The sequence below is a fragment of the Archocentrus centrarchus genome, chromosome 19, assembly GCF_007364275.1.
Source record: "Archocentrus centrarchus isolate MPI-CPG fArcCen1 chromosome 19, fArcCen1, whole genome shotgun sequence".
Lineage (NCBI taxonomy): Eukaryota > Metazoa > Chordata > Actinopteri > Cichliformes > Cichlidae > Archocentrus > Archocentrus centrarchus.
In genome coordinates, this window is record NC_044364.1 from 14,431,439 (window position 1) to 14,446,636 (window position 15,198).

A 15,198-nucleotide genomic window follows, 5' to 3' on the forward strand; every position below is an offset into this window, starting at 1 on the left:
GAGCATACAAAGGAATTCAACTGAGACAATATCGAGAATAAAAGTCTCACCACACACTCAGACCTGTTCATCTTAACCTTAACTGACTTTGTTCTTTGACATGAATATCCTATTCAGGGGAATTTCCATTTTTGAAAAAATGCTCTCTTGAAATAAGTTGCATTCCTTGCATCAGTATTATCCTCCTCTTTTCATTTAACTCTAGACACGTTGACACTTTATCCAAACTTTTGAACTCATTTCACTTGAAAGTTTTTGCTTTTTAAGCCAAGCTTGCATTATTTTCTATAAAAGTGACTTGACCTGGCAAATTGCAAATGGACATTGTAAACAGAGCTTTCAGTTTTCTTCAGTGTTAACCACGTGGCCACATTTCCCATCTTTATCTACAATAGCAAACCCCCCCCCCCCCAGGCTCCTGCTTCTTTATGCTTGAACTGACTAGAAAACTGGGAAACCACCTTTTGATTTTAAACAATCTGAAACAAAAGCACACAAACCTATTTATTTTTCTTTTTTTAATCAAGGTGACACTATTAACATGTGTAAAAATGAGTGTAATGACAACCAAGGCTGACAAGAGCGAGAGCCCAAGCCCAACTAATTATCTGCTGAATAGCTGGTTCGCCAAACGTTTGTTACACGAGAGACTGAACGGCTTCAGGAGCTGAACAACTTCAGCTCGCCCTCCCTCTTATGAGTCGGTGCCTCCTTTCACTCTTTAGAGCTGAGGAATTCCGAGAGTTTGCTGAAGCGCGAACGATTGGGAATGTGCCACTCTGTCCCTCTTGCAGGAGAAATTGTGATTAAGCGTTTTGCCGAGTTGCTCTCGAACTGGAATGAACCGCTGATGAAACAGGCCTAACAGGGCTTGTAATGTACCCTGTGGATGGAGAAGGGGAGAGGGGAGGCCCTGATGAGTTTATCCACACTGAGCAAGCGATGTCTTTGCTTTGAAGTCCTCACAGCTCCACGTGCATCGCTTTGCCCTGCGGTAAGACAGTCCGAGTAATCACAGATTAATAGAGCAGGCTAATCCCATTGACAAAGAGGTCACTACTAGCAGACAGACGCCCCTCCCCCAGCTCTGTTCCAACATTGTGGGCCACAAAAGCAAAAGAACTACAGCTGGACAACCCCCCTGAGTACATCTATTATAGAGATCAGCTCACAAAAATCACACTGTGTGTGTTTTGTTTCCTAATTGCAGTCTGCAGGATAGATTTAAAATATCTAACAAACATTGTCTAAACTTCTTATATAGGAGCTAAATGATAAAATCAATATGACACTATAGCTAAGTTTTGCTTAGGTGTCATAAGAAAAAGGTCTTTTTCTTTGGTGTTTTGCCTTCCTAAGCTTTTTTTTTTCTAAGGAAAAAATAAAAAAAGAACAAACTAATGCCTTAAATTGTTGGAGGCATTTCATGATTAATCAATTTGTCAAAGCTACAACCTATTTCAGCTGTAAGCTCACTGTGAACATTGATTTCCTACTGCTGAAATCAGCTCAGCCTTCCCCTCAGCTCAATTTTCGAGCATGTTCAGGAGAGGAATTTAGATGACATAACAGAAATGTAATAGCTTGACCACACCGTGTGTCAGAGCCAAGACAAGTTAGGTCTGGTTAAAATGGGATGCCAAATCTGATTTACTTATTAGCACTCATCCGCTGACCTGATGTTTTCTGAGGCAGAGAGCCCGGCTCATAACCACCAAAAATCTTGCTTTTCGCCCACTTTTAACAGAGATTTTTCAGAGCAGATTACAAAATCCACGACGCGACTGAGCAGGCCAGCAGTTATAGGATGTTCTTTGAAAGCTCTCGGGGCTTGGTCTAGACAGGTTGTTTTGTAGGGGGGAAAAAAAAAAAATGTCACGTCATTTGTATGACAGTGTGGAGAATTCAGAAAAGCACCGTCGGCTTTGAGCGCAAAATGAACAACAGTCTGGTTCACACTGAGGAAAACTATTCTGCAAAAACACAGGAGACAACAGTTACTTCCACTCTTCCCATTTCCTCTCAACACAGATAAAATCTTTTCACATTTGTTCTCAGCTCTTTAAGGCTTCCCAAAGTCTCCTTTGCATACACCGACTTGTCTGTCTTTGGTCTTGGATGGCTGACCGTCCTGCTGCCTTTCTGGCCCCTGTCACGTGACTCACTCCCTTCGTCCATTGCTCAGCAACACTGATGCAGGATGTTGGGGAGCAGGTCCTCCCCTTGGGGCCCTGTGGGAGTGTCTTTTAAGAGCTATCTCTCCTGCCTGCCAGAGAGGGAATTCTCTCCACTTTAACAACCTCCTTGACTCAGAGGGCCTGGGAGCTTTGCAGGAGAATGCCTCTGCACTGGTTTCCATTGCTCTCTCTAGCTCTCTACAGGCCTCTCCAGTAGAAATATTCATACATTTACAGGTACATAATTGTCCATGAAATGTACTTTGGGACGCTGCCTAGACTCGAGAACTTGCCACTTTCCAAATGACTACTGTTGCAGGAAATTATTCAGACAGAGAATCAATTGGCAATTTTATCTAAGCTCATAAAGTAGGCCCTGAGATTTGATTTAGCATTAAGTAGAATTAGAACATTTGGCGATGCGAGTTAACTGCAGAGAGAGAAGGATTCCCCACCCGTGCTGACATAACAGTGACATCGCATGATTTGAAGCCTCTTATAACCACGTAATCAAAAAAAGGCAAACATGCGTGAAAATTCAAACAATATGTGTCTCTGACTTTCATCTCCTAGCAGACTTAAGAAGGCTCAGTGGAGCGGCCGAGCACACAGAAGCAATTGCACAACCCAGCTTTCCTCTTAACCCAAGACAGGTGGAAACCACAAATCACAAACTGTAAAATAGCACAAAAAAATATTTCCGTTATCTCTTCTGAGCTGCTGACAGCCTATGCATCTTCATTCTCATTGTGCTCCAGCATGCTTTTTGCCAACTTGATAACAACATTTAGCAGCCTGCATGTGCTCCAATAATCCATCACAGGACCGAGATGCTAGAGGTGTATGAAAACAGGAACTCATCATCACTGATACAGTAGTTCTTGTCGCATGTGACAAATGGAATATTCTGCTGTACACACTTTATCTAAAACCCCCGATTAGGAAACAAATGGCGTTGTGGTTCCCCATGTTGAAGAAGAGAGAGGTCATGCAGACATCACAGGGTAACGTTCAACTGAACTTGGACTAAAACATTTGATTACTTGAGTGTTATTTATATGAATACTGAACTGTTGGATGAATTAAATGAATGAATAAAAAAAAGCCAGTGACCATACCTTTGTGAGATTATCTAGCCTAGGAGCAATTGGTGGGTATTGAGGAAAAGCAGCAAAGAATGCAGAAATAAACTTGAACGGGCCAGCATGACCAGATGGCCTGAGACGGCGGTTGAGAAAACTCCGGTCTTACCTGCTGATTTTGGAGTGAACTTGTCCCTGTTGGCAGCGCAAACAGCCAGGAGCCGATAGCCCAGGTCCAAGTCGAAGCCCTGCTGTGCTGCTACCCGGCTAACCACCTGAAAACAACAACAGAGTCAGGAAAATGTCATACAGCTTAGTATGGCCTGAGGTTTATTTTCTCTGAAGAAACAACTGAATGACACCAAGTCTAAACCACCTACAGTGCTGTGAAGAAGTACTGGCCCACCTTCCTAATTTTTTTCCTTGCATGTTTCAGATCAGCTAACAAATTTTAATACTAGGCAAAGATAACCTGAGTAGATGCAAAATATGTTTTAAATTATGATTTCATTTATCAAAAGAAGCCATTCAGAAGTCTGCAAAGAAGAATGAGCCAAAATTCCTCCACAGCGACGTGAACGACTCGTTGCCAGCTATCGCAAACACTTGATTGCAGTTCTTGCTCCCAAGGGTGGCACAACCAGTTATTAGGTTTAAGGGTAATTATTTGTTCAAACAGGGCCAGGTAGGTTTGGATAGGTTTTTTTCCCCCCCCTTAATAAATGAAATCATCATTTAAAAACTGCATTTTGTATTTATTTGGGTTATTTTTGTCTTCATCTATCATTAAAATGTGTTTGATGATCAAACATGTAAGTGACAAACATGCAAAAAAAAAAAAGAGAGAAAGAAATCAGAAAAAAAAGGCGAATACTTTTTCACAGTACTGTAATTTATTCCTAAAAGGGCCAGCTAAACAATGAGGGCAACTACTAGAAATTTCCTCACTTGTTCCAAGCCTGCACAAACATTTTAATGTGCTTATTTTCCAAACAGAAAATGTTTACATTTTTGATTTACCATCTGCAGCACCATTTGCTTTGACAGACACATACAGAGAGAGCATCACGACATCATGCTCATGCCTCCTTTTATTCACTCCAGTGCAGCAGCTGATGGAAACAAGCTTTGTTTTCATGATAAATAGTTTTAAATCGCCATCATAATCTCCTCAGTTCTTTCTCTCCTTTTCTTAAAATTTCCACAAAATGTTACTGAGATCTAATCTTTAAAATCCTACAAACTAATGACAGACAACAAAGCTATGTATATGATTGCATCTGTAATCTGCTGAATACAGCTGTGTTGGATAGCTAAAACCACCACAGGACTGCTTTTCCCAGAATCTGACTGTTAAAGGATAACCTCACTACAAGTTTATCAGTTCCATATGAGTCAGTGGACAGCAAGATGAGGAGAAAATACTGCCTCCAGTCCAGGGATGCGTACTGAGAGGAAACATTAAGGGAAGCATCAACATGCCACAGCAGGTCATGTAAATCACCCTCACATCCCACATGTTGCTTTGATTTGCTGTCATCATTATCAGCTCACAAAGAGCCTCTCAAATCATTTAGACCTTTAGGACATACTAAGGTCTGTGTGGACCAATAAGCCCCACTAGATCCCCCTCCCTGCCTGCATGACTTTTCATAGCAGCGATCCTGCTGTCACACTCCAAACTTTCAGCACAAGCCCTGAGGTAGCGCCGCTTCTGGTACCATATCATTATCTTCTGTAAGTATAGTCTGGACGTGACACCAAAACAGATTATGTATATCTGGCCTTTATTTATGGGAATCCCCCATTAAGGAGAAGAAATATAGAGTGCACACTGCCTAATTAGAATCTAAACTTGCGAGGGACATTTAAATGGTATTTTTAGTGTAAGAAGTTACAGTTCTAATTTCAGGACTTTAATTGTACACAGCCAGTGGAGTTGTGGTGAATTGTCTACCATAAGGCAATCATCTGAGCAGGCACTGCAAGGCTTGAAAGCAGTAAACTGTTACTAAGCTGTACATTTTTCTGTGATTCCAAACTGCAAAAATATATGTTTTTGTTACATTAGCTCTTAAATATTTTGGAGATTAATGTTATTAACTACTTCAAGTAGACTGTTTTTTTTTTGTGTTTTTTTTTTTAAATCAGTTCTACTGAAAAAACTTGAAAACTTTATAAAAAAAAAGACAAAAAGACAGCAAGACCTTGAAACAAGCTTACAAATCTAATACTACATGGTACTTGAATATTATTTGTCCTCAAATCATTAAAAAATAGAATTTTATCATTATAAAATGATGGTTTAAATGATTTGCCCTTTCTTTTACAGTGTGTGTATGTATTACATTTCAAGAAAAGGCAATTCAACTGAAGCTCCAGGCATAATAAAACATAAAAAAGCCTTATTAACTCCTATATTGAGATAAATTAAAAGACTACTCTGAGTGCCCATTTCCTATTTGAATACTGTACTACCTTATAAAGTCTTTTTTAAAATATAATTTGGTTATATGGTTTAATTTCTTTAAACATTTTACTGCTTTCAGAAGACGATCCTTTGCAGTGCTGCCACGTGCGCGACATCACCAAATGCCAGTGTTTAAGTACAAACATGCAGGCAACAGGGTGAAGTGTTTACCATTAAAGCCTGAGACCAGGTAATTTCACAATCACATCAGATCCTCTGTGCTCTCTCCAAGTGTGGTTCACGCTAAGGTTTACACAACCCATAAACTAAAAGGAAAAGCTTTGAGATTTTCACGGCGGGAAACAAATTGAACTGGTGAAATGGAGGAAAAGGCACCTGCTGCTGCACATTAAAGCAGGCACACAATCACTTGAATGGGGGGATGTGTCACAGTAGTTTCACTGGGGTCCACAAGCACAAACCTCTCGAGCTTCTTCACCTGCTGCAGCCAAGCTCGCTTGACGGGGATACAACTTGCACCTAACAGGGGCGTCTCTTATGTAATACTGGAGGCAGTAAGCTAAAGCATGGTCAGGCCCAGTGTGACAGGTGACTGACACACCTATGGTCTATTCAGCGTTCTTCTGACCATTCTTTCTCGTGCTCCTTCATTAGGTAAGTCTGGAGTCAGTGCATCAGCTCTGAGCGTTGCAGAAACGGTTGCTCGTTATTGAATGTCGCTAACTTGCTGCTAGCTACAGCTAAAGTTACACTGGTTTTAAATGTGGCCAAATGTCATAGAAAAGCAAACAAAAACTGTCAAGAAAACTTTCTCAAAGCTGGTATGTTTAATATATACAGTGTTTGACAAAATATGACTAAATGAAGTGCCATTTTCTTTTTAGAAAATGTTAGTTACTTCTTATACATCTAAGCTAGTGCCACAAATAACAGATAACTGATCTAGTACAAGAGAAATTAGGCAATTATAAGTTTACCATCATCATATACACCTACATAGCTATATTTACTAACTGGTTAAGGGTTATAAGGCTAAACACGTATGACACATAAACACGCTAAAACACAACGCAGAGGTTGAAGTAGTGTATTAAAAATGGCTTGAATAGTTTGGATATTTTGTCATTTTCCACAAAGAAACAAGCTAACATTTCAGAGCTAACTTTCAGTCCTACAGAAATTTGTGTGTACTCACAGTCAAGAAATTGGCTCTTGGCAACTCGGTATAAAACTGCAGACAGCACTGCCTTCTGTGTCTGATTAAATTTAGTCAAAAATTTATAAACCCTCACCATTTTGGGCCAAACCTTTTCGTCAGAAGCCTTAATTTCAGATGTCATTGGATGGTAATTATTCAATCAATCAAAAACCCATAGGCATTTGGCTAAAGACACTGAAGACAGATTGAAAACTGATTGCTTTGTGGTTTGAGAATGTTACTGACTTTGTGTTTTATTGGGTGGATTTTATAGCACAGGTTGTAACTAAAGTCACAGAAAGGTGGCTAAATGTGTCCAGTTTCTGCAAGGTTAAATGGATTTTATATATTTTTTTTTTTGTGACCTCACTGATGATCAGTGATCTTGCAACCCTAAAAAGGTTATGGAAAGAGCCAGTACAGCAGTTGCTTGTGCCTTGTCCTTGAACCTCTGAGCATAAGATTATGGAAGGATGCTTGTGACTGGTGACTTACCGTTAGGCATCCCATCAGGCTTTGCTCAAAGGGCCGCTGGAAGGCTCTGGGGTCACCACACCAGTCCAGCAGCTCTGTTGCTGCTGTTTGGAAATTTGCTGGATTTTGTAAGTGCTGCGCAGAAGAGGAGAAAGATTGGAAATAATTTGAGTCCAGTGATATTCAAATACAGATAACAGGTAATTGCTGTGAGTAATAAGAATTCAACGAAACAATGAAAGAAATGAAGGCATGATAACAAAAACAGGATTAATTTGTGCTGTTCTCTACATTGACTTAGTCCTTATTAAAAATGTATTATTTTATTAGAATTAAGCAAATGTTTTTCCACCTGTTCTGAAAAAAAATTCTATCTAGCTTTTAATATGCAACTTTTAATTATACGCTCATGGGGTGGCTTAAGAGAGAACACCATTTTTACTACCAAATTTTCTGAAATTTTGCTTATGATGCTTTGGATTAATTATGTTAAATAGTTTAAAATATTAACGCTCTGGGCTGACAGTATGTCCCAGTTACACTCAACCACAAACTCAGGTTTCTGTAGCACCTTCTTGCAAAAAATCTCTGTGTATGGCTGCATGAATACACAAGGAAGCCCGTAATTCACCAGCCAACCCCGGGCTGTTCTGTGACTTTATCTGACAACAGGCTCCTTGACCTACAGGCACCCCTCTATGGCTTTCATTCCCCTCCCGGAGCCAGCACTAACCTGCGTTGTCTGTACTGCTGTAGAGCTGCAAAGGAAACTGAAAAAAGGACCTCTCTGACCATCAGACTCACTGTTGGTCATCTCTAAAAGCTTTCGAACCTCAATACAAATCACTTTATACATAGAAGAGCAGATGCACCACCACCACTCTGCAGTAATCTGTTGCCTTTAGAAAGATTATGCACACAAGCCTTTGTAGTGCACTTGTACAAAACAGGAACAAATGGACTCCCACTCCATGACATCAAAGGTAAATAGAGTGGTTTGTCAGCTTAAAGTGAATGGCTGCCTTCCTAATACGTCGGCGTGCTTTGATTTCACTGTCAGAGAGAGAAGAAGAAGAGGAAGTGACAGGGGTACAGTCACTGCTTTGCAGTCCTTTTTTCTTGCTTGCTCTTTAGGGGGCAGCAGAGGTTAGGATTTGATAAGGCTGCTTTCATATCAATTTAAAAAGCTGGTGTTTGACAAGGAGTGGATGAAACCAGCCTTGTTTATTTCATACTCTGTCCAAGACTGTTCCCTACTCCTCCGATATGTCTTTGTTGGGGGAGACTAGAATGAGATGTGGTGGGGTAGTAGAGCATTTAAATTCTACTGGTGGATAAATGTCTCCCGGAGAAACGCACACATCCCCAGATGCTAAATTTAGATGAGTCTGGAAGCTAGACAACACACGCAATCAGTGCACCAAGGATGGAAAGAGGGAGGAAAAGGGGAGGGAGGGAGAGTATGTAGAAGGAAGGAAAAAAAAAAAAAACATACACGCCACCACTTGGGCTTGAAGTGATTACTGTTCTTTGCACTCAGAACAATTGGTCCCACCAGTGTGGCTGTCACACGGAGAGCTTGGCACTACCACGCCACAGATGTTCCCCCTTCTCTGGCCAAAACCCACCAATCAAACCTAAACTAGTGGCCAAGAGACCCTCTCACACTCTCCTATCCCTGTCCCCTGGGTAAGAATGATCATCCAACATGTACACTCTAGTTAAAGCTTGGTTCAGTTCAATGGAAACAAAGACAGACAGCACTTGCAGAGTCCGGAGAATATAGCTTTTTCTCCAGACACTGTCCTATGTAGTCGCATCTAGAAATAACTTGATGTATGGATCTGTAGCTGAACTAACAGCACACGTGATCCGGGAAAGACTCTTTCCATTCAGAGTCGCAGTTCTTAGTTTGCTGTTGTTGTTCTACATTCACTGACACCCCAGAGCACTGAAAACACATTAATGGAGACAATTAACACTGGAAAGAACACAGCGGCAGACAGAAACAGCTGCACAAGCAGCGTAGGAGCAATGCAGAGAGGACTGTCCTCCAGTTTGTCTTGAAATATTGACGCTAAGAGTCTGAGGAAGTGCTCCTGCAGCGAGAGGACAGTTCATAGTTTCCGGCAAACTCCTATGTATCAGTGAGAGGAGAGTCTGACAGCAAACTGGCTTCCCCACCGCGAGAGGAAAATACTGTCTCTGAAATAGATACTAACATTATCAGGCGAGCCATCTTCCCCAAAGTGTTCACAACGGTGCAATTCTGAGATACAAGAGGAAAACAAAAAGTCTCAGAGAAACTATGTGTTGGGGAGGAATCAGATAACAGTTTTTATGCATCTCTTTTTAAGCGTACTTCCCTGTATGAAGGTTAAACAAGTGAACATTTATTTTTCTGTATCACTTCAAAATAAAATGCAAATATATGTATGTATATTCTAGGGTTATTTTGTACCACCATCTCAACTATTTTGCTTTTGTCTTTGTAACCATCCAAAAAGCTGGCAAATTCTCACATACGGAAGCTCCTTTCCTACATTTTTCTTAATAAATAACCAAAACAATTATTCAGCCTTGTTGAGTAAATTTCTGTCTGCCAACTTATTAATTAGTCCCTTATCTTTCTCATTGTTGTGTAAACCGAAAACAAAACAAAGTCACTCGTTTTAGAAGTCAGATTTAGTGTGTTGTGAAAACAAACAAAAAAAAAAAAAAACATGTGTTTGGTCAAATTTGTTTGAAAATCATATTATTGCAATTTTACAACAAGACAGTAATTTAAAAATTACCACAGTAATGATTTTCTGATTTAACTTTCAACCCGTGATTCAATCAGGTTGACAGATTCCAATTTCCTCCACTTTATCATCGCGCTCAGCAGTAATTTATCATTTGAGCAACAAAATCAATTTGTTCCCCTGTCCGCTGCACTGGCTGGGAGTATTCAGAGAGACATGTCACATCTCCCAGAAAACAACAACACAATGGAGGAGGCTTCATTTATATTCCTGCTCCAAGTCGGCACTGCCTCCGAGATGCCAAATTTCAGCATGTGCACACTTTCAATTAAAGCAAACAGCTGGATTGGTTTACAATATTTCCTTAATTATTTTAATAGCTTGGATATTGGACAATGGGGAGCAGGGGGAGAAGATAGTGAGTTAATTGTTCTGATCTCCCCTGATGATCATCTTTGTGTGCGGGGAGGAGAATAGACGGTTGGCTGAATGGGCTCACTGCTAGTCTAATTGGCAGGACATAAATGGTATTTATTATGCGGGCCTTCCAAACCCTGATTGTCTGCGGCACAAAGCTGCCTCTATTAGCAGGGTGCTGGCTCTTACTGGTTGGTTTGAAATGACCCAGTGCTTAACCATTTATTAGTTGGACTGAAGGCCTCCTTGTATGCCATGGATATCTCTAATTGGCATGTTTACCCATGTGCTGCTTTCCTGGGTGCTAACATTGGGATGTGTTTGTTTAAATTTTTTTGACTCGAGGGGTCAATACATTTAACCCCACAACATGTGGATTGTGTAAACTATTCTCAGGCAAACACAAGTTCCTTTTCAAGTTCTGTGAACTTCCTTTACAGACCAATCCACCAGCTATTAGTAATATGGTGCTTTAATAGAATCAATTTTCACCTCCCTTACAAGGAAAGGAGGGGATATTGAATTATTTAAAAGCCTGCTGTGAAGAAGGTAAGCAGGCTGAAGACAGAGAGTGTTTACCTCTCTCTCTCTCTACCTTATTACTTAAGAACAAAAAGCCTGTCTCTACACATAGAGAGGCTTTGCTCTGTTTGCTCCCCAAATACTCGCCCCGTCTCTCTATCTGCCTCACCTCGCCTTATTGTCGGATAGCCGGGAACTCCCCGCTCCGGGTAAAACACTTTACCACATCCACACATTTGTGTTTAAGTGCAAAGCCCCGATACATTGTCCCAAAGGCGCTTCTGACATACTTCTCGAGGAGGTGGACCTCAGCAGCACAGAGCCCAGAAACCAAAAGGACCAGCAGTTAAGAGAAGAGATCAAAGTGAGATCCCTGTAGCCTGAGGTTACACGAGTATGCCTGCCTAATTCTGCCAAAGCTTCGTCCTGCAGTAAACGGCACTGAGAGAAGAACAAAAGGACACGCTGGGAGTCAGCAGCAGTGGAGGGAGAAAGCAGGGCGATGCCCGGGGATGGGGGGGGGGCTCTGCTCTTTGACCCCAGTCAGTAACCTGAGTCACACCAGAGTCCTGATAATAGGGGCTGAACAGATTAGTCACTTAACTGTGGCCAAACAGGAAGATAGAGAGGCAGTCTCACTGTGGTTGTGAATCACCACATGTGTGTACTTGGAAAGGTGAACTGTGGTGTTTTTTTCCTACTTTTTTCCACTGGTGGCAGCAAAAATCTGATACATAAGAAATCGAAACAGCAGCCTAATACATTGTTAGTTTCCTGAATATGCTTTAGCCTGAAGGGCTGTATATATTTGAATTTACTCACAGGGTATAAAACTTTATAATCATTGTTAATAACTGGCAAATTGACAGTGGATTAATCAAAACTAAGAGCTATGTTACTGTTAACAAACCACAAAAAAACATAATCAAAAGGTTTATTGACTTATTGACTAATAATTATGTTTATGTAATTTATCTGCATGGTTATTGTAAAACAGCAGCTAATGTTTATAATATAACGCCGCAGTGTATTTATAAAGTTTTCACAGATGTTTATAATACTTGATTTTAAAAGCCTATAAACAGACTGTGAACTTGGGAGGCTGCTGTTTGTGTGCTGCTTCACCCACCGTATACTTTCATTTTCACTAGCAGTTTGTTGGATTTAGGCAATAAAAGCTACGTAGTTACCTTTAGCAAAGGGTTGGATTAAAATACATCACATTTGATCTAAGTTTTTTTATATAAAATTTGAACACAGAGTATGCACAAGCATTTCAACAAATATTTCTCACTCAAATGTATAAATGTTTGAGTAAAAGTAAGACCTTTCCCAGAATGGAACTATTTTACATCCAATACAAAGCAGAGTTTTGCCTTGTGTGTCAAAACGCAACATAATATTAATGTGTATCGCCTTGTAAATTTAAGAACAGTAAAAACCGACTGAGAACCAACACCCTCTGACCTGTTTGATACACTGCAGACGGTCATTGGTCTGCTGTATGTGTCTGTCCATCGACGGAATCGAGTTCATGTTGATTGTCCCTCTTTGGCCTCTACCTGCCAGCCATTAAACTGGAGAGTTCTGCAACAGAAACACAGACAAATGTTAAGGCTCACTTCTTCCAAGGGAAGCTGCCAGTTCCATCACCAACCAGGATATTGCTGTTATGGTACATTTGTGTGTGTGTGTGTGTGCTGGGCGCTGTGAGCTGAGCAGGGAGATATTGATTTGGCAGGTGACAAGCACCTCAGAGAGCCCAAAGGATGACATTGCTCTCAGCTCCTGTGACACCCTTAACAAGCCCTGGCGGTTGCCCCGAACGCTGCCATACACCTTTGGAAATGACACACTGGACGTAGACAGGATGTCTGACTGTGTTTAAAGCACCTTGGGGTGAAAATGAACAGAGGCAGAGGGACACACACACACACACACACACACACACACACACACACACACACACACACACACACACACACACACACTGTGTAGCACCTCAGTCTGTCAGCATTACCTCAGAAAACTGCATGAAATCCTTCCATCCTGGCCTGTGAGAACATTAACTTGGCATGTGGTTCCCTGTTTACATTACTTAGCCATTATGTAATCTTTGGTTAACAATTATCTGTACCCTGGGCCCAGACTTGCTCTACCACCCCCCTCCTTCACTCTCCAGCTACACAAGAGTTCCTCCAACAAAACCCCTTACAGCGCACTATTGATTTTGGAGTAGCAGCTTGTGGAAAACCTTCTCTCTTTTATTTTTTTTAATCTGAGAGAATCATTTTTCATGGAAGGCAAACAATGGGGCTGTGATCTGACATACTACATACTATTATCACAAGGTAAAAAGTATCACAAGCTACATTAAAGGTTATCAATTTCGCCTCAGGGGTCTGATTTAATGTTGCATTCAGTGTCAAATAAATATTACACACGGCTGTCAGCTATAACTCGTAGTGACCTGCAGCTTGAAGTAGAAGGTTTAGTGAATTAATAAGCACGTTTATGGGTGGTGAAAAGTGTTACCTCCATATTCTCCCCCGCCTCACTCCCCCCCACTTTATCTCATCCTCTCTCAATCTTTCCTTCTCGCTACTGCAGGGGCATCTCGTCCTGTGGTGCATCATCTCTCACTCAAACACTCACTCAGACCCCTCCCTCTCTACGCCATCCTTCTCCATTACCATCACACAGTGAGAAATTTCACCGTACAAAGTACCTGAGAGATGAGGGAGTGAGGGGAAAAAAAAGAGAGCGAGAGAGAGGAGGCAGCATGCTGCACCATACTGATAATGCTCACTTAGGGGTCTCTAGCTGGATTTAACGGCGGGGCCAGTAATCTACTCCACTAGACAGCTAAAGAGCTTTTATGCTACCTATTGGAGCTGCTCATGCCTGTACTTGAGAGGAGAGAAGGGCACACTAGTGCATTCCTCTCCATAAATTAGAAAGCTCATAAAGAAAAAAAAAAAAAAGATGTCTGAGTATTATTTTTTTTTTCAACTCCTCTTCTCTTTGCAAATGGAAAGTGTTTGTGGTATGTTGACATTTCTGATGTCTCGCAGGGCTCTGAGACTTATGAAAAGACTCATCAGTTGAAACATTAGTAGTGGGGGGTGGCTGAGTTTTTATTAAATTTTTAAAAATTTGTTAATTTAACAAAAAAAAAGGGCAAACTTTCAGATATTAAAAAGGTTAATCAAAAAACATTCATAATTTTATAACATACAGCCACTAATATTCCTGTCACACAGCAGAACAGCTTCCTTAGTGTTATAATACCCCCTCTCAGTCCTCTCTTTCTGCCAGCAGATACTGAGCTGATCCTTGGCAAGGGTGTCCCCGGACCATTGTGCCCATCAGCCACCAGCAGGTGTCTCCCTGGCCCTTCAAAGGTCTGGCTAGTGGTACAAAGAAGGCGGAGCAGTGTTGCTTTAAGCCTTTACAAGCTCTACAAATCCTCAGCTGCTGCTTCCTAACAGGGCCCACTCAGCCCGGCACTGCCTGTCTGACCTTGTGGTTATTGATGAGCGAGTCGACCTGCTCCCTCCGTCTCTCTCTCTCTCTTCCCTCCTGCCCTTCCCCTCGCTCTAACTCGTACTCTCTCTGTCATCCCTCTTACCTCCAACAGTGAGTTAAAACGAGGGGAAAGAAAGGTTGGGCTGCCATTCACCTCCTCTGTTTTTTAACCGGTTAAACACACATTGTAGCTATCATTCCAATCTTTCCACCCTGTAAAGCCTGTGTGCACATATTTACATGTATTTTCTTCCTAAGATAAATATAAAAAAAAAAAATTGGCATGATGGTGTTGAGGTGTAATTTAATTTTCAGATATTCACTTGTTCTAATTAAACACTAGTCCTTTGTTATATCTTTGATGACTAACAAGAGGCAATTTACAGATTAAACCCATGATGCTATGGAGATATGACAACAGTGGCAATTATGAGCCTGCCTCTATTTACAAGCTCTCCTCTATCTTACAGATGTTAGCGCTTATTATTTTCTCGGTGCTGCTACCTTTATGTGACGTTATTTGCCTTGATTCAGTTAGTAACTCCAGGAATCCTGCCTGACGCTTTTGAGCGCGTGAAGGGAAATCGGTGCAGATATGAGCCTTACTTGAGCTTAATTTACTGCA

The 15,198-nt window shown here is 41.1% G+C and overlaps 1 protein-coding gene across 3 annotated transcripts in view; it reads right to left on the reverse strand.

Moving 5' to 3' along the window:
- The window catches only part of LOC115798417 (zinc finger MIZ domain-containing protein 1-like), a 106,936-nt gene that overhangs the window by 25,762 nt on the left and 65,976 nt on the right, over nucleotides 1-15,198 (reverse strand). For all 3 annotated transcript variants that reach the window (XM_030755268.1, XM_030755266.1, XM_030755269.1), the window contains exons 3-5: nucleotides 12,513-12,632; nucleotides 7,384-7,497; nucleotides 3,429-3,534 (exon numbers count right to left, since the gene is read on the reverse strand). In XM_030755268.1, coding sequence (XP_030611128.1) covers nucleotides 3,429-3,534; nucleotides 7,384-7,497; nucleotides 12,513-12,581 — 289 coding nt within the window. In that variant the 5' untranslated portion in view covers nucleotides 12,582-12,632. The remainder of the gene's footprint in view (nucleotides 1-3,428; nucleotides 3,535-7,383; nucleotides 7,498-12,512; nucleotides 12,633-15,198) is intronic.